A 22,157-nucleotide genomic window follows, 5' to 3' on the forward strand; every position below is an offset into this window, starting at 1 on the left:
GGAGTAGCCTTTATTGCTTTTATATGCTTCCTGAAGAACAGCTGAGGTTTGTAAATTATGTAACAACATTATTCAAGAATTTCTGGGCGATTTTCACCGTTGTAGTGAAGCACCTGTGGCACTGGGTTTGTATTACACCATCGAATTTCCAGGAAATCATGCTGTCGGACACGTGCTACTCAGCATTTGAACAATTATAGTGAGGGGATCGGAGACAGGTATCAACTTCCTAATTATCATATGCAAGGATCTAATGCTTCTTTAAATACGTGACCAAGTTTGAAGATGTGACCAATATGGCATCAGGCATATTGTAGAAACCCATGTGGTTCAAGAAATAGTCTGATTTCACATCTAAGCAACAGGAAATTAAATTAAATTTTGTCCATCCCAGTTTGGTTTAATCTGAAACAGGTGAAAATTATGAGACGAATTACAGACTGTGCCATTTGAGGAAATTCTAAACCATTGTACTGATTGCTCAGATTGCCCAATTTAAAAATCTATTGTTAAATGAATTGATGGAAGGTCTGCAGCACAAACCTCAAGCTGACAATCATCAAAGAGGGGAAATGCAATGATACTTGGTACGTTTTGTTAACTGGCCTATACTATTAATCGTTCACTATTCAATCCCTGGTCTCTCTACCATCTCTGTGGGGATTGTACTGAAAACCATATTTAGGAAGTGGCGAGTAAAATTTTAAGGTCAATTTCTTTCAATTTTTCCTTTTAATTTATTTATTTCAACTTTTCTGCTACATGTCATCTCTTGCCTCCTCTCTCCCGCATTCTCAATTTCTGGCTAGTTAGGTCCCATCACCTTTTACAGCCTTTACACACACCCTGATTTGGTCTGCCTCAGAGACCAGGTCTTATTCCTGAACCAACTAAAAGACTGGAGAAGTGTTCCTGGTATCATTCCTTGGCAGGAACCAAAAGCTTCCTGCCAGGTCTGTTATCATCATGGTCAGGCCCTGAAAGTGAGATGCAGGTGGACAATGCTCCAGAGATGGGATCGGTTGAGAAGAGACATGGATAGCTGGTCCGTGGAGACGAAGAAAAATAACCTGTGTGTGAGAGAGAGAAGGGTTGCCGCTTTACCACTAATGAGCGAAGAAAGGTACACAGAAATGGGGGCAGAAAAAGAACTGAAATGGAAGGTGAAAACATGGCAAAGAAAATGAGGCAGGACATCACTAGAAAAGACACAAGGGATGGGAAAAGCATTATCAGTTAGGAGGATATAATGCTGCATTCTCATATTTCCAGAAGAAATAAATGATAATACATCATGGGATAGAAACCGTTACAATAGTTCTGTTGAAAGATCATTAATCTGAAACATTAGCTCTGTTTCTCTCGACAGATGCTGCCACACCTGCTGAGTGTTTTCAGCATTTTCTGCTTTTATTTCAGTGGAATAGATGGTGAGTGCTAGAAATAGGGGGAAATATAGAGAGGGAGATAAGTGTGGGCTGAAAGATCAAATTCAAACAGAAAAAAAGACACTAGTGGGAGATAGAAATGGCTCCATAAAGTCTTCGAATATCAAAGCAAGATCTCAGTTTTCTAATTCCTGCTCTGGCATGCTCCCCCTCTCTTCATCTTTTCAGTTCTCTCCTTCAACAATCTTCAACGTCTACCTCAAATACTAATATATGTTTAAATTGCACCACTTTTCCTCTCTGCTTTAGCATACTGGGCTAAATCGCTGGCTTTTAAAGCACCAAGCAGGCCAGCAGCATGGTTCGATTCCCGTACCAGCCTCCCCGAACAGGCGCCGGAATGTGGCGACTAGGGGCTTTTCACAGTAACTTCATTGAAGCCTACTCGTGACAATAGTGATTTTCATTTCATTTCTTGCTCTGCACCTTTTTTCTGCTCAGCTCTCCTACAAAGAACTGAATGAAGATTTTGAAGTCCACCTAATCTACTACAGAGCAATGCTCTCTAACCTTGCCCAAAATTCCTAGTCCATTGGCTCCAATTTGGCGTTCAAAAATAGCTCACATCACATCGAACTCTGGCTCCAATTGTATCACTTCTGCCTGCGCATTTCCACCTCTCCTGCTACTTGCCTCATTTTCACTTCTCTCTGCTCTGCCCACAAGCCAGGATCAAAACAAATTTGTCTGTTGACAAAGGGTCCAGATGCAGTTGTTAAATTTAAATGCTTCTGTATAAAATTTATTGATTTGCTGCTGCCTGAATCTGATCAGTCAGTGGTGGCAAGTGCACTGTTAGTTTATTAATTCACTCATACCTCCCTTTGTAACATCAGTAACCTTACGTTGTCAGTGAGCTGTCATGCATTTTGCTTGTATTTTTGGCATAAATTAGATTTTTCCTTCATAGTTCAAACCAAACAAAACCGTTATAATTCAACTTGTCTAATCTGTTCCATTTGTGTTTTAACCTGAATGCTGTTTTACTGCCAGATTCTTTTCTCAACTGTTTAAGGGTTTGCTATCATAGTCCACTCTTTGGGAACATGACATAAAATGCTTCCAGAAGGTACAGCTCTCGACTCCCCCATACAAGCCTCAGGAGGTTGACTTAGAATATTCATTAAATTAATGCACAAATGATCACAATTAAAGGATAAAAAAATTGGATGGTCTCCTGCTTGTGACCTCTTCCATTGTTCATACCTGCAAAAGTAGTCTTCCTATGCCACTTAGAAGCTGAGGCTCTTGTTCCGGTTGATATTGGATGACTAAGTGGTACATGTTAATTGCAAGAACGTAATCCTGATAAAGAGGAAGAAAATAATAAACAGCTTGCTCAGTTGTACATCATAAACATCAATCCTTTAGCGACTACAATGTCTTTCTGGAAACAAGAAATGGGACCTGTTTGAGTTTGCTCTAAGTCTGGCATGAATTGCTTGCGCCCACACAATATTAAAGTGGGCCATTTGTGCAAGGCACCAGAGGTTTACCACAGAATCATGCCCGGCAGGACTGTGCACCTCCAGGAACATAGGTGAGAAAAGGAAAGGCAAGTACAAACAAGAGAGAAAGAAACATGCATATGTGAAGAAATCAAAACAGCATAGGTTTGAAAAGTGCGAGGAGTGAATACGTTGAATGAAGCATCCAGTTTTTTATATAGATAAACGTGAAGAGAAATGAAAAATAATGTAGCAACAAATGGTTCTGAAATTCACCTGGGGTGGCTGTCTTGGCCAATTCATTTCTGTTACTAACCTCTGTTACTGTTTGTGCACTGAAGTTCCTTTAAGTATGGTAAATTCAGTAACATGATAGGTATCAGTGTTGCTCTCCTATTAGCAGATTTCACCAACAAAATGCAAAATTGAGACTATTCCACATTTCCCTGCTTTTTCCTGGATTCCCATGGTTCTTAATTGAATTTAATCCTCCCAGGTGGGACCCTGTCAAAGATTTTCTGAAAGTAGCTCAAAGGAGTTCCTCAAACCACAATATTTGCAGCAATTTCAATGTAGTTAAGGAGGTTTGACCTTCTAAAACTGTGCTGGCTGCTTTACAATCCTTTGTCAAAGTACTCCTCAGGTCTACTCCTTGTAATGGTTTATTATTTAACCTGCTAATGGGGATGTAGTGGTGTATTTGGTCATTTTAAGTGTTTGTTTCCAATTCTGCAGATCCTCTCCAACACTTACTGATTCTTTCATAACTATAGCCAAGATAGCAATTTTTTTTGCTCTTCGTCAATCTCTTTCACTCAGCAAGTACCCACTCACCAAAGATTTTTCAAAACATTTTCCGTGCTTCTAATAACAGTGAATCTTCTGCCCGGTTAAAAACGTTAAAAATATATTAACAAATTCTATTTTTCCTTAATCTTACTCTGCCATTTTTACCCATTAGAAATCTAAACTCATTATTGATCACTCTTCCTATGATGATACTCAAAATATTTTGTGCTGTTGGGCTGAATTTATGCTGGATCATAGGCCGTGAGCCGTCGAAGCAACTTACGGAAAAGGACATCAGACTCATGGAAACGGTACAGTGAAGAGTCACTGGAACAATCCAGGAATGAAAGATAATGAAGGAAATTGTGAAAAATCTTGGCATGGATGAAGAAAGTTCAAGGGGACATTGAACAGTAGCTTCTGTCAAAATCTTAAAGACGAGAAGCTACTCAAGAAAACACAATGCAAGATTGTTTGCAACCTAAATTGGATATGATCACCAGAAGAATGATACAGGAAGTCAAAGGTTATTATGTACAAACGTTATTAGAACACAGAATAATTTATGTGAATAGTTAGAGGCAGACGCTGCAGCATCGTTTGAAAAGGGAACTGGTCTAAGTATATGGAAATAAAGGATAAAGAAGGATATGAAAAAAAGACAGGGAAATTAGTTAAAGTATTCAGCTCCAATTCAAGATCTAGTACTGGTACAGGCATGATAGGTCATTCCCCAACACCCCCTCTTTCTGTGCTGAAATTCTACGATCCTTTGTTTTGCCCACTAGTGTTCTCTTTGCACCCAATATCCCCCTCAGCCTACAAATTCCTTAAATGCTCTACTCCCCACCCAATTCCCTGCTATTCTATTTCTTACTTTTATTTTAATTGCTCAATCCAGCCATTCTGGGGACTACTTATTCAGCTTAACCTTAATATTCTTGGGTACATACTTGTTTTACAAATTTATTATAAAAGCTTTCAATTTTTGACTTAACTGAGCTTGTTTCTTATTCCATTGAAATTTACCTTCCTGTAGTTATATATCCTGTCCCGGTCCTCACTGACCCTGATTATTAGCTGATCTCAAATTTAATCATCTTATAATTTATAATGCCCAGAGATTCTCCAGGGGTCACTGCTTAAAAATAAGGGGTCACTCAGAGGGTCACGAGTCTCTGGAACTCTCTTCCTAATAAAGCAGTGAAATATTTTAAAGGCAGAGTTCGGTAGATTCTTGATTAACAAGGGTGAGAGAGGTTTTCGGGATAGGGGCAGGAATGTGGGGTTGAGGCTACAATCAGATCAGCCATGATCCTATTGAATGGTGTGGCAGGTTTCAAGGGCTGAGTGGCTACTCTTCCTCGTAATTCGCATGTTCATGTCCTAGAGTATCGATTATTTGCGATCAATGTTCCCTCTGTGCTCCGCTGCAATCGGGTATGCGCTGCGTTGGAAAGAAACAAGCTGTACCCAGCCACCTTTAAAGTAGCTCCATTAAACTCCTAATTTTGACTGTATTGCTTGAATTTACCCGTGTCTATCTTATCTGATCATATAACCTGATCATTAATGGGATAAGATGTGAAAATAATGCATAAATTACAGACGTAATCAATAATAAACTAAATATAGCATTTTTCAATCTGAACCATTAGGAGGACTGAAATAAGTCCTCTTCACATTGTGTTACAATCTCCTTTCAGATATGAAGTCTGCTTCAGCGAGAAACATTGAGTATGTCTATGAACAAAGCTACATAAAGAAGATAAATTTAATGAGTAGTATCATAAGATGATATTGGTCACCGACAGGGTCCAGAAACTGGTTCCAACTTAGAGGAAATCTATACTTGTCAAGTCACAACAAGTCCTAAAACTGCTGCTTCTCATCCTTCCAACATGCTTAATATGTTCAGCATCACTGATCTCTACCCGTGCTGAAATAACTGACCTACAAGTGGGGTGGTGCAGTTTCATGGGGAAAGCGGAGGCATGAATCATTCACTCACTGATCACTCTATTGCGACTGCTAGTCGAAAGTATGCGTTGATACCCAGTCAAAATTAGGCCAGAGCAGATGCTGCTGCTGTTGAATAGGGAATGAACACTGACTGTTTTGATTAACACAGGAATGGCTGCTCGAGGAAGAATCTAGAGGGCAGCTAGCACCCGTAGAAATGTTCCTCATTATCAGAAGAGATGAGTACACAAAAATGATAAATGAGGCAGGACCAGGATTCTGCTTCAAAATTAGCCATGGCACATAAACTGGTTCAAAATAGTGTAAAGGAAATCTGAGTGATTAATGGGATTTATTGAACAGTCAAAGCTATTCACATGTCGCTGCGCTAATAGGAATAATTCGATTCCATTCACACTGTGTTGAAACATAAAAAAATATTTTAATGCATTTCCATGCAGAGGAGTGAGTAAAGCTAATTGTGGGGTTTAACCCATTTCTGCCATTCGAGAGCATTTTAACATTTTTGAATTGTTTCAAATTAAATCATTTGGAATGAAATTCAAGATTTCCGGATGCGAAGTGACTTAGGATTTAAAAATGGTCCAATTGAAATTCATAGTTGATAGTGATGATCGTAATACTATAAAACAGCAGAGGGCGATGTTCTGCATCATAATAAATTGAGATATAAATTTCTACTGATTTTCCACACAGATGACCACAGCTGGTGCCTGGCACACATTTGTAACATTTCTAATAAGAAAATCTGACATCTGGCAAAGAGGCGTTTTAGATAACTTACCCTTTTGACCCATTAATTGGACTGGCTGGGATCTCAGATTCCATTCCTAAAATTTCAAACTTTGTTGCTGTGGTAAATGAGAGTGATTTCAGTTGCCTTGTCGGAGGAGTTTGTTCCCTTATCTAATTAGAACCGTTTGCTAATCTGCCTTCAATTCTTGCTGTCTAGTTATCTGGTTATTTTAAGTCATAAAGAGTAGCTCACAAACAACCATATCCAAGTTTTAAAAAAAGTATTTTTATTAAGGTTTTGCAGAATTTTTCATAATAAAACAGCAGTAACCATAATAACAAAACAAACTAGAGTGAACATTAACATAGTGCAAAAAGAGAATATACAATAACAATTAAATAGACATTACCCCACGCGACTCAGTCTTCCCACACCATCCCAATGAATCACTCACCCCCCCACCCCCCATGGATTGCTGCTGCTGCTGACATTTTAATTTTCCCCGAGAAAGTCGATGAACGGCTGCCACCTCCGTGAGAATCCTAGCGTAGACCCTCTTAAGGCAAACTTTATTTTCTCAAGGCTGAGAAACCCAGCCATGTCGGTAATCTAAATCTCTACACTCGGGGGCTTTGAGTCCCTCCACATTAATAAAATCCGTCTTCGGGCTACTAGGGAGGCAAAGGCCAAGACGTCGGCCTCTTTCGCCCCCTGAACTCCCGGGTCTTCTGACACTCCAAAGATCGCTATCTCTGGACTCGGCACCACTCGTGTGTTAAGCACCTTGGGCATTGCCCTCGCGAACACTTGCATAACAAAACAAAACTCTAAGCTCCGGGCATGCCCAAAACATGTGGACATGGTTTCCAGGGCTGCCCTTGCACCTCATATAACTGTCTTCTCCCCCAAAAAACTTGCTCATTCTCGCTGCCGTCATGTGTGCCCAGTGGACCACCTTAAATTGAACTAGACTGAGCCTGGCACATTATGAGGAGGAATTAACCCTGCCCAGGACACCTCTGCCCACAGACCCGCTCCTCCCACTTGCCCTTGAGCTCCTCCACCAGGGTTTCCTCCTCCTTCTGTAGTTCCTGATAGATATCCGACATCCTCCCCTCCCCCACCCAGGTGCTGGAGACCACCCTGTCCTGTATCCTCAGTGGCGGCAGCGTCGGAAAGGCCACTACCTGTTTTTTCAGGAAGGCTCGTACTTGCAGATATTTAAAGGCGTTTCCTGGCAGCAGATTAAATTTGTCCTCTAGCGCCTTCAAACTGGGAAAGCTTCCGTCTATGAACAGATCTCCCATCCTTCTAATGCCTGCCCTCTGCCAGCTCTGGAACCCACCATCCATCCTACCTAGGAAAAACCTGTGATTGTTGCATATCGGGGTCCAGACCGACGCTCCCTCCACCCTCTTGTACCTCCTCCACTGTCCTCAGATCCGCAGTGTCGTCACCACCACCGGACTGGTGGAGTAACGGGTCGGCGAGAATGGCAAAGGAGCCGTTACCAAAGCTCCCAGACTAGTATCTTTACATGACCCCGCCTCCAGCTGCTCCCCCCGCCCCCCCCCCACAATCGCCCACTTCCTAATCATAGCTATATTAGCCGCCCAGTAGTAGTTGCGAAAGTTCGGAAGCGCCAACCCACCCTCCCACCGTCTGCGCTCCAACAGCGATCTCCTTACTCGCGGGGTCTTATTCGTCCACACAAAGCCTGAAATGATCCCACTCACCCACTTAAAAAAGGCCTTAGGGATGAAGATGGGGAGGCACTGAAAGACAAACAAAAATCAGGAGAGGACAGTCATTTTCACGGTCTGCACCCTTCCTGCCAGTGACAGCGGGAGCATGTCCCACCTTTTAAAGTCCCCTTCTATTTGCTCCACCAACCGGGTCAGGTTGAGCCTGTGCAGGGCATCCCATTTTCTGGCCACCTGTATATCCAGGTAACGAAAACCTTTCTCTACCATCCTGAGCGGCAGCTCTTTCAGTCTCTCCTCCTGCCCCTTGGCCTGGATCACAAACAACTCGCTCTTTCCCATGTTCAGTTTGTACCCTGGAAAACTACCAAAATCCGCAGAACCTCCCCCATCCCCTCCACAGGGTCTGAAATGTACAGGAGAAAATCATCCGCATGTAGCGAGACCCGATGTTCCACCCCCCACCAGTCCCTGACAGTTCCTTGAGGCTCTCAGCGCCATAGCTAGTGGCTCTGTAGCTAGGGCAAATAGTAACGGGGAGAGGGGACACCCCTGCCTCGTTCCCCGGTGAAGCTCGAAGTATCCCGACCTCAGCTGGTTTGTACATACACTTGCTACAGGCGCCTGGTACAGCAATTTCATCCAGCCAATAAAGCCCTCATCAAGCCTGAACTTCCCCAGCGTTTCCCAGAGGTACTCTCACTCCACCCGGTCAAAGGCTTTCTCTGCGTCTATCGCTATTACCACCTCTGCCTCCCTCTGAGGGCATCATAATATTCAAAAGTTTACGGACATTGGTATCGAGTTGTCTGCCTTTAACAAACCCAGTCCGGTCTTCCTCTATCACCCCTGGGATGCAATCCTCAATTCTTTAGGCCAGAATCTTAGCTAGCAATTTGGCATCCACGTTTAAAAGCGAAATCGGCCTGTATGACCCGCAATGTTCCAGTTCCTTCCCTTGTTTAAGAATGAGTGAGATCAAGGCCTGTGACATTGTTGGGGGGAGGGTTCCTTTCTCTCTGGCCTCATTGAAGGTCCTCATCAGGAGTGGGCTCCATATTTCCGAAAATTTCTTATAGAATTCTACCTGGTAACCATCAGGCCCCGGGACTTTACCCGATTGCATGCCCTCTATACCCTTGACAATCTCCTCCAATTCAATCGTGGCCCCCAGCCCCTCCACAAGGTCCTCTTCCACCTTTGGAAACCTCAACTGGTCCAAAAATTGCCTCATCCCTTCTGCTCCCGTCGGGGGCTCCGACTCGTATAGCTTACTATAGAATTCCTTAAAGACTTCGTACACCCCCCCGGATCCAAGACCGTGTTACTCTCCTTATTCTTTACTCCCCCTATTTCCCTGGCCGCCTCCCTCTTTCGCAGTTGGTGTGCCAGCACTCTACTCACTTTTTCCCCATACTCATAGACTGCCCCCCTTACCTTCCTCAGCTGTGCTACCACTTTCCCTGAGGTCAGCAGTTCAAACTCCGCCTGCAGACTCCGCCGCTCCCTCAGTAGCTCCGCCCTGGGGGCCTCCGCGTATCTCCTGTCCACTCGGAGTATCTCCTCCACCAGTCTCTCCCTCTTGGTTCTTTCTCTCTTTTCCCTATGGGATCGAATTGAGATGAGTTCCCCTCTGACAACTGCCTTCAAAGCCTCCCAGACCGTTGCCGCTGCTACCTCACCCGTATCCAGGTAATCCTGGATGTGCCTGCTAATCCGCCCGCAAACTTCTTCATCCGCCAGCAGCCCCACATCCAGTCTCCAGAGTGGATGCTGCCCTCTCTCCTCACTAAGCCACAGGTCCACCCAGTGCAGGGCATGGTCCGAAACTATATTTGCTGAGTATTCTGTCCCCGCCACCTTTGGGATTAACGCCCTGCTCACGACAAAGAGGTCTATGTGGAAATAAACCTTATGAACGTGGGAGAAAAAGGAGAACTCCTTCGCTCTTGGCCGCGCAAACCTCCAGGGATCCACCCCCCCCCCCCCATCTGCTCCATAAAACCCTTCAGTTCCTTAGCCACTGCCGGTCGCTTCCCTGTCCTGGGTTTCGACCGGTCCAGATCAGGGTCAATGACTGTGTTAAAGTCTCCCCCCATGATCAGGTGTGACTCTAAGTCCGGGATTTTGCCGAGCTTGCGTCTCAAATTCCACATCATCCCAATTCGGAGCATAGACATTCACAAACACCACCTGGACCCACTCCTGCTTACCATTATATACCTGCCCCCCTTATCTGCCACAATTCTCCCAGCCTCGAAGGCCACACACTTACGGATCAGAATTGCTACCCCCCTGGTCTTCAAATCCAGACCTGAATGGAACACCTGGCCTACCCATTCCTTTCTCAATCTCGTGTGATCAGTGAGCTTTAAATGTGTCTCCTGAAGCATTGCTATGTCTGCCTTTATCCCCTTTGGATGTGCGAACATGCGCGCTCTTTTGACCGGCCCATTCAAACCCCCCCCCCCCCGCAATCGCCCTTTCTTGGCCAACCTCGAGCACGCGCCCTTCGCTTCCTCGAGCGCTCCCACAGGGAGCTGCCGCCCCCGACCCTCAATTGGTACCCCAAAATTGATACCGCCTCTGTCAGCAAAGCAGCACCCCTCCCTCCCTTCCCCCCCCAACAACCCCACGACCCAAGACCCCCTGCCAAGCACCAGCTGGGCACTTGCTCACCCCCCACTACGCTCCCGAGAGTCAGCTGACCCTGGCACCGATCAGACTGTCGCCTCATTGTCTGGACCCTTCTCCCCACGTGAATAAACCAATTAAACTACCTCTCCAGCCCCAGTGAGTAAATAGTAATATGAAACAAAAAATAAACAGAAGACGCTAACATTGCCCCGTGAGGAGACACTTGTTGAACCAAGGCTCCAACTTCCTGAAAATTCGCACTAAGTACAGGGCCCCCTCCCCCCTCCGTATCTCAACTTTGCTGAAAACACTGCACCCTCCAGTCACCATCACAGCCCTTACACGCACCCAACATTGTATACAAACTTATATTAGAAACGAAACCGTGTTACCCAGCCCCACGACCGCATTCCACCAAAGCTTAACTGTCCTTTAATTCGAGTCCAGCTTTTTTTATTTGACGAATGACCACTCCTCATCCAGCGTCTCAAAATAGTGATTCCATTCCTTGTACGTGACCCATAGCCTCGCTGGGTGTAGCATCCCAAATTCCACGCCTTTGTTGAAGAGGGTCGCCTTCACCCGGTTGAATCCAGCACGCCTCTTGGCCAGCTCCACACGCAGGTCCTGGTAGATGCATATCACGCTGTTCTCCCACCTGCTGCTCCGTTCTTTTTTTGCCCCCCGCAAGACACGTTCCTTGTCCGAGAAGTGATGAAATCTCACCACCATGGCCCTCGGCAGTTAATTCGCCTTGGGCTTCCTTGTGAGTGCTCTGTGCACCCCGTCCAGCTCCAGGGGACGAGGGAATACCCCCGTCCCTATCAGCGTCTCCAGCATCTTGGACACAAATGCTCCCGCATCCGACCCCTCTACACCTTCGGAGAGGCCCACAATTCTCAGGTTCTGTCTCCTGGACCTGTTTTCTAGGGCCTCCAGCCTCTCGTATCACTTCTTGTGAAGGTCATCCTGCGGCTCCACCTTAAGGGCCAATACAACCAACTCGTCCTCATGATCGGATAGCTTTTTCTCCATCTCCTTAATCGCTTTCCCTTGTGTTGTCTGAGTTGCGATCATTTGGTCTATTGATGCCTTCATCGGGGCCAGCATGTCCTTTTAAGATCAGCAAAACAGCCCCTAAGAAACTCCTGTGCCCACTGCGCCCATTGACCCTGGTCTATACCGGCGGCCATGCCGTGCCTCGGCGCCCGCTCCGCACTCTTCTGTCTGCTGGGACTTAAAACGCTTCACCCGGTCATTCCTGGTCCAGCTATCCATACAACAGAGGGCGAATCCTTTTGGCAGTGTTCGCTTCACCAATCTGCCCCCAAAAGTCCGTAGAAACTCCTGAAAAAGGTCAGAGAGTTGGTTCCAGATGGGAGCTGCCGAATGCGCGACCTACTCCTCCATGGCCGCCACCGGAAGTCTCGTCACAGCTTCTTCAATGGCCTTGGCGCGATCTTTTCACAGTTGTTCCCTCAGCTGCTAGAATTCAGCTTTAATGAAGACCCTCAAGACAGCTTGAGGCCCTTAAAGCTCGCCCTTCCCCTGCCTGCTTGCTGGAAGAGGCTTTTGTCTTTGCTGCAGCTCCAGCTAAATCTTTCACTGTTTCTGCCGGGTCTGGAAACCAAGAAACATACCATTCCTGGGGGAAAGTACTCCTCCAACATTCACCTACGTCTTTTCATCAAAATTCCACCCCGTATTGATTAAAGAAAGAGCTCTTTTCTGTAACCTTGGACAGGAGCTGCCTTGTGTGTGGCCACTTACTCCATGGTCCACACTGGAAACATCCATATCCAAGTTAAGAAGAATTTTAAGGGCTGCATGATGGCGCAGTGGTTAGCACTGCTGCCTACAGCGCCGAGGGCCCGGGTTCGATCCCGGGTCACTGTCCGCGTGGACCCCGTGTGGGTCTCACCCCTACAACCCAGAAAGATGTGCAGGGTTGGTGAACTGGCCACGCTAAATTGCCCCTTATTTGGTAAAAAAGAATTGTGTACTCTATATTTATATAAAAAAAAGAATTTTATATGAGACTGAGACATAAACAAGGAGTTGAAATATCTTAATTGGCTTGGTAAAATTAAAAAGTTGAATCAAGGTTTTAGAGGTTGCCTGTACTGCAAGAGTGTGGGTTGGCCTGATAGTTTCCACCTTCCCAATATTTAATTTATTTTGCAAATATTTGTTGGAAGAATTGTAATGATCAACTGACAAGAATGCATCCATGCAAGCAAGGTAATTTTCACATTGACACTCATTTATTTGTCTTTGAGCAGTTGTGTGTACTCGTTTGTTGGTAAATGCTTTGTGAGAAAAAATAAATACATCTTTCTGGAACTGGAATTTTTGATTTTAGACCAAGTTACATATGTCTGCAAACAAGTTATTTTTGAGTAACAACAGAGAGCTTGATATGGTTTAAATCCATTCCCCCCCCCCCCCCCCCCCCCCCCCCAATTTCTTCTACCTCCTACATTACACATTGAAAGAAATTGATTAAACTGCTGCACTGTCCACAGTAGTGCTCAGATTATAAACTATATACGGTAATTCTGCAGTTCACAACCGCCCACGTACCTTCATCATCAACAGGCAGTTTGCCATGGAGTACATCACACGCCCCAGACGTGACCTCCACAACTGCATAGAAGCTGCAAGACACAGGGGCATCTCATGAAGATATGGTACACAAATAATAATTGCTTTTTGTTACTGGCTTCGTTGTTTCAATTGCATTAATTTACAAATATTTTATTATTGCTACTTCCAAGGAAAATAATTGTCTATGGTCTTTCCGCTACAAAATAACAATAGGTCTGTAGACAGATTTATAGAAGATAATGTTTGCACTTGGTCATGCAGCATTTTGCAGCCTACATAAAATTTTCTTTAAAAAACTGGTTACTGTCAGGAAATGTGTGACGCCATAGAATAAGTGATTGTAATTCTGATATTGCTCTACCTTAAGTAATTTTATGAAAATCATGCAAGTTTATTTTAAAAATCTCTTGTCAATGTACTATATTATGAAAGCAAAGTAGAAATAAACAACATAAATCTATACCAGACCAATATGCAGCACCAATTCGGTCACACTGTTAACAATAACATGAGTGACCCTGATGAATAATTAAACTTTCAGAGCTTACCTATGCCACACTAATATAATTGTAGCCTCAAGGATAGCTGCTGCATTGCATTACCTGCAATAATACAACTTGCTGTGTATAAGACTTCTATTTATATATTGAACCATAAAACCCTGAATTCCCCTTCTTCATTCTCCTCTTCTTTTCTAATTTTTTTCCCTAGTGCTCTTCTAACAGCATTGATTCATATTAATGAAGCTAAGTGGCCATTCTTCTTGTGGGAGCAAGAGACAGCAAGCATTAAGGAGCTATTCAAACATGGGGCCATCGCAATCAGAGCTGATATATTCTTCTCACCGATATTCAACCTAATTTTTTTTCAGCAGAAAGCGTGGACTCCCTACTGGGGTACCTGTCATCCTATGGTATCTCACCCAAGTTATAACTACTGATGCACTAGCCCCGAGTGCAAGTGCCAATGGAGTTTTTGGTTTGTGAGGACAATCACAAGTCACACCCAAACACATCCTTTCCCTATGTTCATACATGCATTTACAACAGGGTTCAGTTGTCGTCTCTCTCTGCTGCTACCACTCCCAGCCAACTCAACACAAACTGATGCATACTGCTCAGCTACTCACAAAATAACTGTTGCGAGCTATTTGGGAAGCTATAATTTCTAGAACTGGAAACAATAAAGGATAAGCACATACAACAGACAATACTGGGAATACCAAGCAGCTTCGACGGAGAAAGAAACAAAGTTGGTGTTTTAAGTCCATGGCCTTTCAGCAGAAGTGATGTTTCCCTCTGCAGATTTTGTCTGACCTGTGAAGTACTCCAAGCATTTTCTGCTTGTATTTCATCTTTTACAACAGTCACACTATTATGCTTATGTAAAAGGAAAAGCATATACCGATCCAGGCCAAAAATCATTCTGGAATTAATTTTGATTCAATGGCCTGCCCTATTTAATTCTTTTGAGCTTTCATTTATATTCACTTTTGAACTCATCCTACACTGCCAACGTCATCACTTAGCTTCGCCAAGAACCAATCCCACCTGGAAACAAACCTCCAATGTTTATCTTTAAAAGCAGAATTCTTGGCTCTGTCTCAACACATCAACATTTGAAGGCATGAAATTCATACACAAGTCAAATCAGCTTATTCTTCTATAAAATTACATCCTGCCTTGCGCTCTTTACCCCAAGTAAGACTGTGACAATGGGCAGAAAGAGAAAAAACTACTAACGGATATTAAAACTAAAATCTAGAAGACAACAATTACGCATTAAATTAAATTATTTTCAAAGCTACATATTGAACAGAACCAGGTTTCATCGTACACTTATGAACAGATGAGCAATTTACCAATAATTTAGTAAATCATACAAATCACTGTTGCAAATGAACAATTTTCTCCCCATTTATATCAATATGCACTGAAGTCATGTGTTCTCCTAAGAATCATCGTTGTAGAAAAAGAGACTCAATACACTGAACGTAAACTAATATGCAGCTGAGCTAGAAATGTAGTGATTTATATCCAATCTTAAACTTGAGAATTGTTTTGAAGGATAATTATTTCAAAATTACCTGCTGCAGAGTACAATTGAGAGACAGCCTGTCACATTCCAATTTTCATAGATACCCCTATAAACCACGATCTAAACCATAGCTACGTTTCTACTGTATATTTTAGTTCTGGTGCAGTTTACTGCAAGTTACTCAAGCATGGTAAAATCCTAAAGTATTTTGCAAAATCTGACATTTACTTATGTGTTACTTATGAAATGTGCATTTAAGGTGTACAAACTCAAATTACAAAATAAATGAAGTAATTGAAGGTCTGGTGTTATTTAAACTTTGGATACAAACTTCAGCAACTCTACATACATCAAAATTTGAGTAAATTTTAATATGAAAACCAGAATGTTTAAAATTGGTTTTATATTTTTCATACATTAGAAAGTTAAAGAAATTCAAGTAATACATTTTGCATCATATAAACCTACAGTATAAAAAATATTCTTCTTTTTACTCATAGCAAATAAATTTGCTGCCATAAAAAACGTTCCATTAGTTGTTTAATGAAAAGTATACATTTTACAGGAATATGCATTCCCAGCTATGGTAGTGGAGTCGGACACTTTAGGAACTTTCAAGCGGTTATTGGATAGGCATATGGAGTGCACTAGAATGACTGGGAGTAGGTTGATTTGATCTTAGTTTCAGACTAGTTCGGCACAATATCGTGGGCTGAAGGGCCTGTACTGTACAGTTCTATGTTGGTGTCTAAAATGGTTGCTATATAGCCTCTGTGATAACTACTGCACTTCAACATAACTCATTGTACATGAAGCTAAGACTTTTGGGATGAGGCACAAATAAAATCGAAGTCTTCCTTTTCATTAAAGCATTACTGTACAGTTTGCTTTACCTGTGTAAGGCATATGTTATTTGGTAAATGAGAACAAATGTAAAAATCAGGAAGTGTGGTTTCTTAACTTCTTTGATAGCTGCTATTATGCACAAGGTACTGACCACACAAAACAGGATCAGTAACACAAAACCGTGGATTATTTATTCAAGGTTGGCTCTGCTTGTACACAAGTCTTCATTGTACTGGTACCGTCTTCAGACTGCCCACGTACAGGAATCACATGATGTTTAACATCACATCCCTTATACCGCTGTTCATTTTAAACATAACCACACCTCTTAAAGGTGGTGTATCACAACAGGCATTTACTCTAGTACTGATATTATGTAACGCTTCATACTCTAAATTTATACTGGTTAAGTCCTCTGTGAGTTGGATTGTATCCAAAGATAAATAAGTGTTACTTTTTGTGAAATGCTGTGTACAAGGCACAACATTGCATTTACAAAACATTCGGAAACTATTTCATAGGACTTACTGGTTTAATTAATATTTAATGAAATATTATTTATCTTTGTATTTCCAGAGGAATTTATTCCAAATCCCTAAACCCACAGTATCAATGATGTTTCTTGCATATAATCACCATCTGTCTGTAGCTGGGAGACGAGATGCAGTGGGCTAGTAATATGCAATGACTATGTTCATTACCTATCCAGCCATATAAAATGTGGATGATTTGACAAAGGAAAACACTCATTAATCCTTCATTTTACAAAATTGAAATTTCATTTTCCCCTCCACTCCCAAAAGTTCCAGAGGCGCTGAAAACCTTATGCCCTCCAATACCTCACCAGAATCAACTTGATTCCTTAAAACTTAACCTCTTGGCCAAGCCTTTGGTTTACCATCATCATATCGCCTGACCTTAGTGTTGAGCTTTGTTCACTAATGCTGTTGGGAAGCAGCTTCAGACTTTTTAGTGTATGAAGTTTAATTACTTCATTACAAAAGTGGTGCCACTATTGTATTAAATTTGACGAGATGCTGTTGCGTTATTCAAACAGACATCGCAGCCTCGCTTGATCCTGCAAACACCAAGTGATGGATTTTGACTTATCAAAGCAGAAATCCTGGCTGCATTACCTTCTTCCTAAAGTTAATTATAGCACTCTTATCACCACTGAAGCCAAGATCAGATAAAGCAACACAGACAAATGATTGAACACCTCAATTTTCTTGGATTGAACAATGCACTGGATCAAATCATTGGGAGAAGTCTCATATTGTAAGTTAGTGATTCTTACTTATTTGAAATGATTAATCTAACCCCATGATAGTGATTGTCAAGAGGATAACTGTCAACTCCAGAATAATTAAAAAAAATAAATTTAGAGTACCCAATTATAATTTTTTTTCCAGTTAAGGGGCAATTTAGCGTGGCCAAGCCACCTAACCAGCACATCTTTGGGTTGTGGGGGTGAAACCCATTCAGACGCGGGGAGAATGTGCAAACTCCACACGGACAGTGACCCAGGGCCAGGATTCGAATCCGGGTCATCAGCGCCGTAGTCCCAGTGCTAACCACTGTGCCATCATGCTGCCCCAACTCCAGAATCACATCAATGGTTTGGTTGAGTGGGCAGAGAAATGGCAAATGGAATTCAATCTGGATAAATTCGATGTAATGCATTTGGGGAGGGCAAAAAAAGCAAGGGAATATGTAATAAACAGAAAGAGGGGTTGAGGAAGTTAGAGAGCTTTGCGTACATGTCCATAGATCCTTGAAAGTGATAGGACAGGCGGACAAGGGGATCACGAGAGCCTATGGAATATATTTCTTTATTGGACAAGGTATTAAATAAAAAAGCAGGGATGTAATGATGGAACTGTATAAAATGCTGGTTATGCCACTGCCGCAACTTTGTGTACAGTTCTGGTCACCACATTACAGGAAGGACATAATTGTTCTGGAGAGAATGCAGAGATTGACAAAAATGTTGCCACGGCTAGAAAAATTCAGCAGAGGAGAGACTGGAGAGGCTAGGGTTGTTTTCCTTGGAACAGAGATGGCTAAGCGGTGACCCGAGGTGTACAACATTTTTAGGGGCCTAGATAGGCTAGGCCCTAGCTGGAGTCGTCAATACCAGGGGCCATAGATTTAAGGTAATTGGTTGAAGGATTAGAGGGGACATGAGGAAAAACCGTTTTCATCCAGACGGTGCTCAGTGCCTGAAATTCACTGCCTAAGTTGGTGGTTGAGACTGCAATGCTCAACCCATTTACAATGTACCTGGATCTGCATCTGAAGTGCTGTAAGATTACAGTTTTGGGCTCGGTATCTAGGGAAGGATGTGCTGGCCTTGGAGAGGGTCGAGAGGAGGTTCATAAGAATGATCCCCGGAATGAAGGACTTGTCATCTGAGGAGCGGTTGAGGACTCTGGGTCTGCACTTGAAGGAGTTTAGAAGGATGAGGGGGGATCTCATTGAAAATTACAGGATACCGAGAGAACTAAATAGAGTGAACGCGAAGAGCATGTTTCCACTAGCAGGAGAAACTAGAACCCGAGGGCACAGCCTCAGACTGAAGGGACAATCTTTTAAAATAGAGATGAGGAGGAATTCCTTCAGCCAGAGGGTGGTGAATCTGTGGAATTCATTGCCAGAAGGCTGTGGAGTCCAAATCACTGAGTGCCTTTAAGATCGAGATAGATAGTTTTTTGATTCATAAGGGGATTAAGGGTTATAATGAGAAGGCAGGAGAATGGGGATGAAAAACATATTAGTCATGATTGAACGGCGGAGCAGGCTCGATTTGCTTTACGGCCTAATTCTGCTCCTATGTCTTATGGTCTAATGCTATGGACCAGGGGCTGGGAAGTGGGATTAAAATGTGCGTTAGTTTATTTTTTCTCTTTTTTGGGTGGCACAGACAAAATGGGCTGAATGGCCTCTTTCCCAACTTTTCTATAGTTCTGAAATCAAAATCTGTATATATCTGTATGATTGCTTCCACAAATAATAATCAGGAGTGTCCAGTTGAACTTGCTCAGAATAACAGTGCTGTACTTCTAATCATAGTCTAAACTTGGCTAAAACTTTTACATGCTGAAATGACAGTCTATGATTGAAGTTATTATACTAATTAGTTTGTGGCACAATTTGTTTGGAAATGTAGAGTTTTAAAAGCAGTCACACTTTTTTGAGGTAAACTCAGTTTCCCCCATCTTATTCTGAGTTTAGATGCGGTTGCTTCTGTACACCTGCCCACATCCATATTTTGCTGGCACATTGTGTCCCAATATTCTGCTATTATCTGACCCTAGTTATAATGTTCGCGCTCTCCTGCCCAAACTTTGATACCAGGACTCTCCTCATCCTCCTGACTCCTAATACAGAAATAAAAAGGAGGAAGATAAAAGAATAACAATGGAAAATGAAAATAAGGGTGGCACATGGTTAGCATTGCTGCCTCACAGCGCTCAGGACCCGGATTCAATTCCCACCTTGGGTAACTACCTGTGTGGAGTTTGCATGATCTCCCAGTTTCTGCATTGGTTTCCTCCAGGTGCATCGGTTTCCTCCCATAGCCCGAAGATGTGCAGGTTAGGTGGAGTGGCCAAGCTAAATTGCTCCTTGGGTGTCCAAAGATGTGGTTAGGTGGGTGATGGGATTGTGGGTGATGGGATTACGGGGATAGGGCAGGGAAGTGTGCCTAGATAGGGTGCTCATTCAGATGGTCAGTGCAGGCTCAATGGGCCAAATGACCACTTTCTGCACCATCAGGATTCTAAGTGAAAAGAAAAGTTCAGAAAGTTGGCTGGTAGCTTGTTTTCACAGTCTGACATTTGATGAGATTTAATTGGCCAAATCGGTGATGTGGTTGACAGATGCTGCTAGTTATTGACAACATTCAAACAGGCGATCAAAAGGTTTAAAAAAAATTCTTCTAAGGCTGTTTGAAATCCATGGGGTGTCTCAGATATAGTGAACACTTGTGCATAAGTAAATGTGGACTCGGCAAAATCAATAATATCTGGCCCATTACAGCATCATATTATTTGTTTTTGGAGAGGATGAGAAGAGAAAGAGGATCCTCTCCCCCTCTTTACTTGCATGCAACCTCGATAATCAAAAGACATAATTTAGCAGTGCAAGTTATCTCTGAAACCAGACATCACAACCAGCTCTTCTTGCCTATACACCTTTATTACTGCAGCCTAGGCACAGCACCTCCCCAATTGATTTGGCTTAGATTATGAGCAGCATGCATGATTCGGTTTTAAACGAGTCACCATATACTTAGAATAGAGCTTAATTCTAAAGGCTGCAACGAGTAGAATATTAACAATTCTGTCACTAACAAGTTCCTTTCAGAGAATACCAGTCCTATTAGTAAAATAGGGAAAACATGCCCAACATTAGCATGTTAATGAATTTGAAATTTTCTAACTCAAGCAATGAAAATCATATGCAAATGATGGGGATAAACAATTATCAGGTGTACCACGAAGTCAGATCAACAGCGTTCAGACCTACAGTCATGCTTGTCTGTTCTGCCAGTTTTCCCAGCTGCATAATTGGCTAAACTGTGTGTATCCAGTGCTTCAAAGATATGCACAAGACTGTCAATTTTTGGCCAGTCTAAGTTATCTGCTCCATGCAGCTGTGGAATGTTTGTAAGTTGAGCTAAAGATTGACATTCAATTACAGACTTTATTGACAGCTGATAGGAAAGCCTTCAAAATGCAGAGGAGTTTGTTCGGGTTTCTCATATTTCAGTCTACTTATTTCACCGGGTGCAGCCTTTCTTACATTACTTCTATTATATTAATTAATACATTAATTACCATTAAAAAATAACACTTAAAATAATTCCTCAAATTTGCAGCACAATTACAATTTGAAATAAAGCTGAACAGTATACTCCTCTGAAAATGTTGATTGTCTTGCCATTTCCCTATTTAAACCACTTTAAAACTGAGTTATTTGTGCAACATTAATGATATTTATGAAAACGGGCATTACCCTTTAAAAAAAAGTTACAAAAATCCACACCTTGTCTGTTCTCAGAGGATACATTGATCATACTTCCATCTTCAGCTAGTCCATTTTCCAGGTAATCAATGACCTGTGTGAAAGGTAAGTAATTTTAAAATGTAGAAGGTGAAAAATTACATATTGATTAAAATATTCAAAGCAACTAATGAGTTCACAGTGTTTCTTTGGACAACAAATTTTGATATAAACCCTGCCATAGTGCTCATGAAAAATTATACTGTTAATTTAACTATACATCAAAAAAATGTGATCAAAAGCATTAGATGTTCATTTGTATTTCTGAAAATTCAAATACAGGTAAAATAAAGTTTCATGTCACTTCTTGTTCCACTAAATTATAAAAGGAAAAAAAAACCTGCTAAGTATTCACAGGAAGGAAAATAAACAACCAAATAAAGTCAAGATAAAATAACTGAAGCTAATAGATATAATGATACTCATTTCTTTCACATTATTGAGAACTTAAAAAAAAGGAAAGTATTTTTACCATGGTTAAAATCAACCTGCTGTTCCAAAAATATACCCAGAATGATGTAACCCTTCATTTGAAGTTTGAACCTGCTTATTTCCGTGTGATCAAATGAGAATGTTAAATTTGTGGCTGAAGCAGCAAGCTAGATTATGTTATAATGACCCGAAACAAAGTTTGAAGACACTATCTGCATGCTTAAGTAATTTAAAAGAAAATAAATTTAGAGTACCCAATTTTTTTTTTTCCCATTTATGGGACAATGTATTGTGGCCAATTCACCCACCCTGCACATCTTTTTGGGTTGTGGGGGGTGAGACCCATGCAGACGCGGAGAATGTGCAAACTCCACACGGACAGTGACCCGGGGTTGGGATCGAACCAGGGTCCTTGGTGCCGTGA

General features: G+C 42.3%; 1 protein-coding gene across 3 annotated transcripts in view; it reads right to left on the reverse strand.

Annotated features, from left to right (window-relative positions):
- trappc12 (trafficking protein particle complex 12) overlaps positions 1-22,157 on the reverse strand; it is a 150,472-nt gene that overhangs the window by 39,129 nt on the left and 89,186 nt on the right. For all 3 annotated transcript variants that reach the window (XM_038800321.1, XM_038800320.1, XM_038800319.1), the window contains 3 exons: positions 21,284-21,356; positions 13,328-13,401; positions 2,655-2,753 (listed from right to left, as the gene is read on the reverse strand). In XM_038800321.1, the coding sequence (XP_038656249.1) occupies positions 2,655-2,753; positions 13,328-13,401; positions 21,284-21,356 (246 nt within the window). The remainder of the gene's footprint in view (positions 1-2,654; positions 2,754-13,327; positions 13,402-21,283; positions 21,357-22,157) is intronic.

Source organism: Scyliorhinus canicula, chromosome 6, assembly GCF_902713615.1.
Source record: "Scyliorhinus canicula chromosome 6, sScyCan1.1, whole genome shotgun sequence".
In the NCBI taxonomy this organism is placed as follows: domain Eukaryota; kingdom Metazoa; phylum Chordata; class Chondrichthyes; order Carcharhiniformes; family Scyliorhinidae; genus Scyliorhinus; species Scyliorhinus canicula.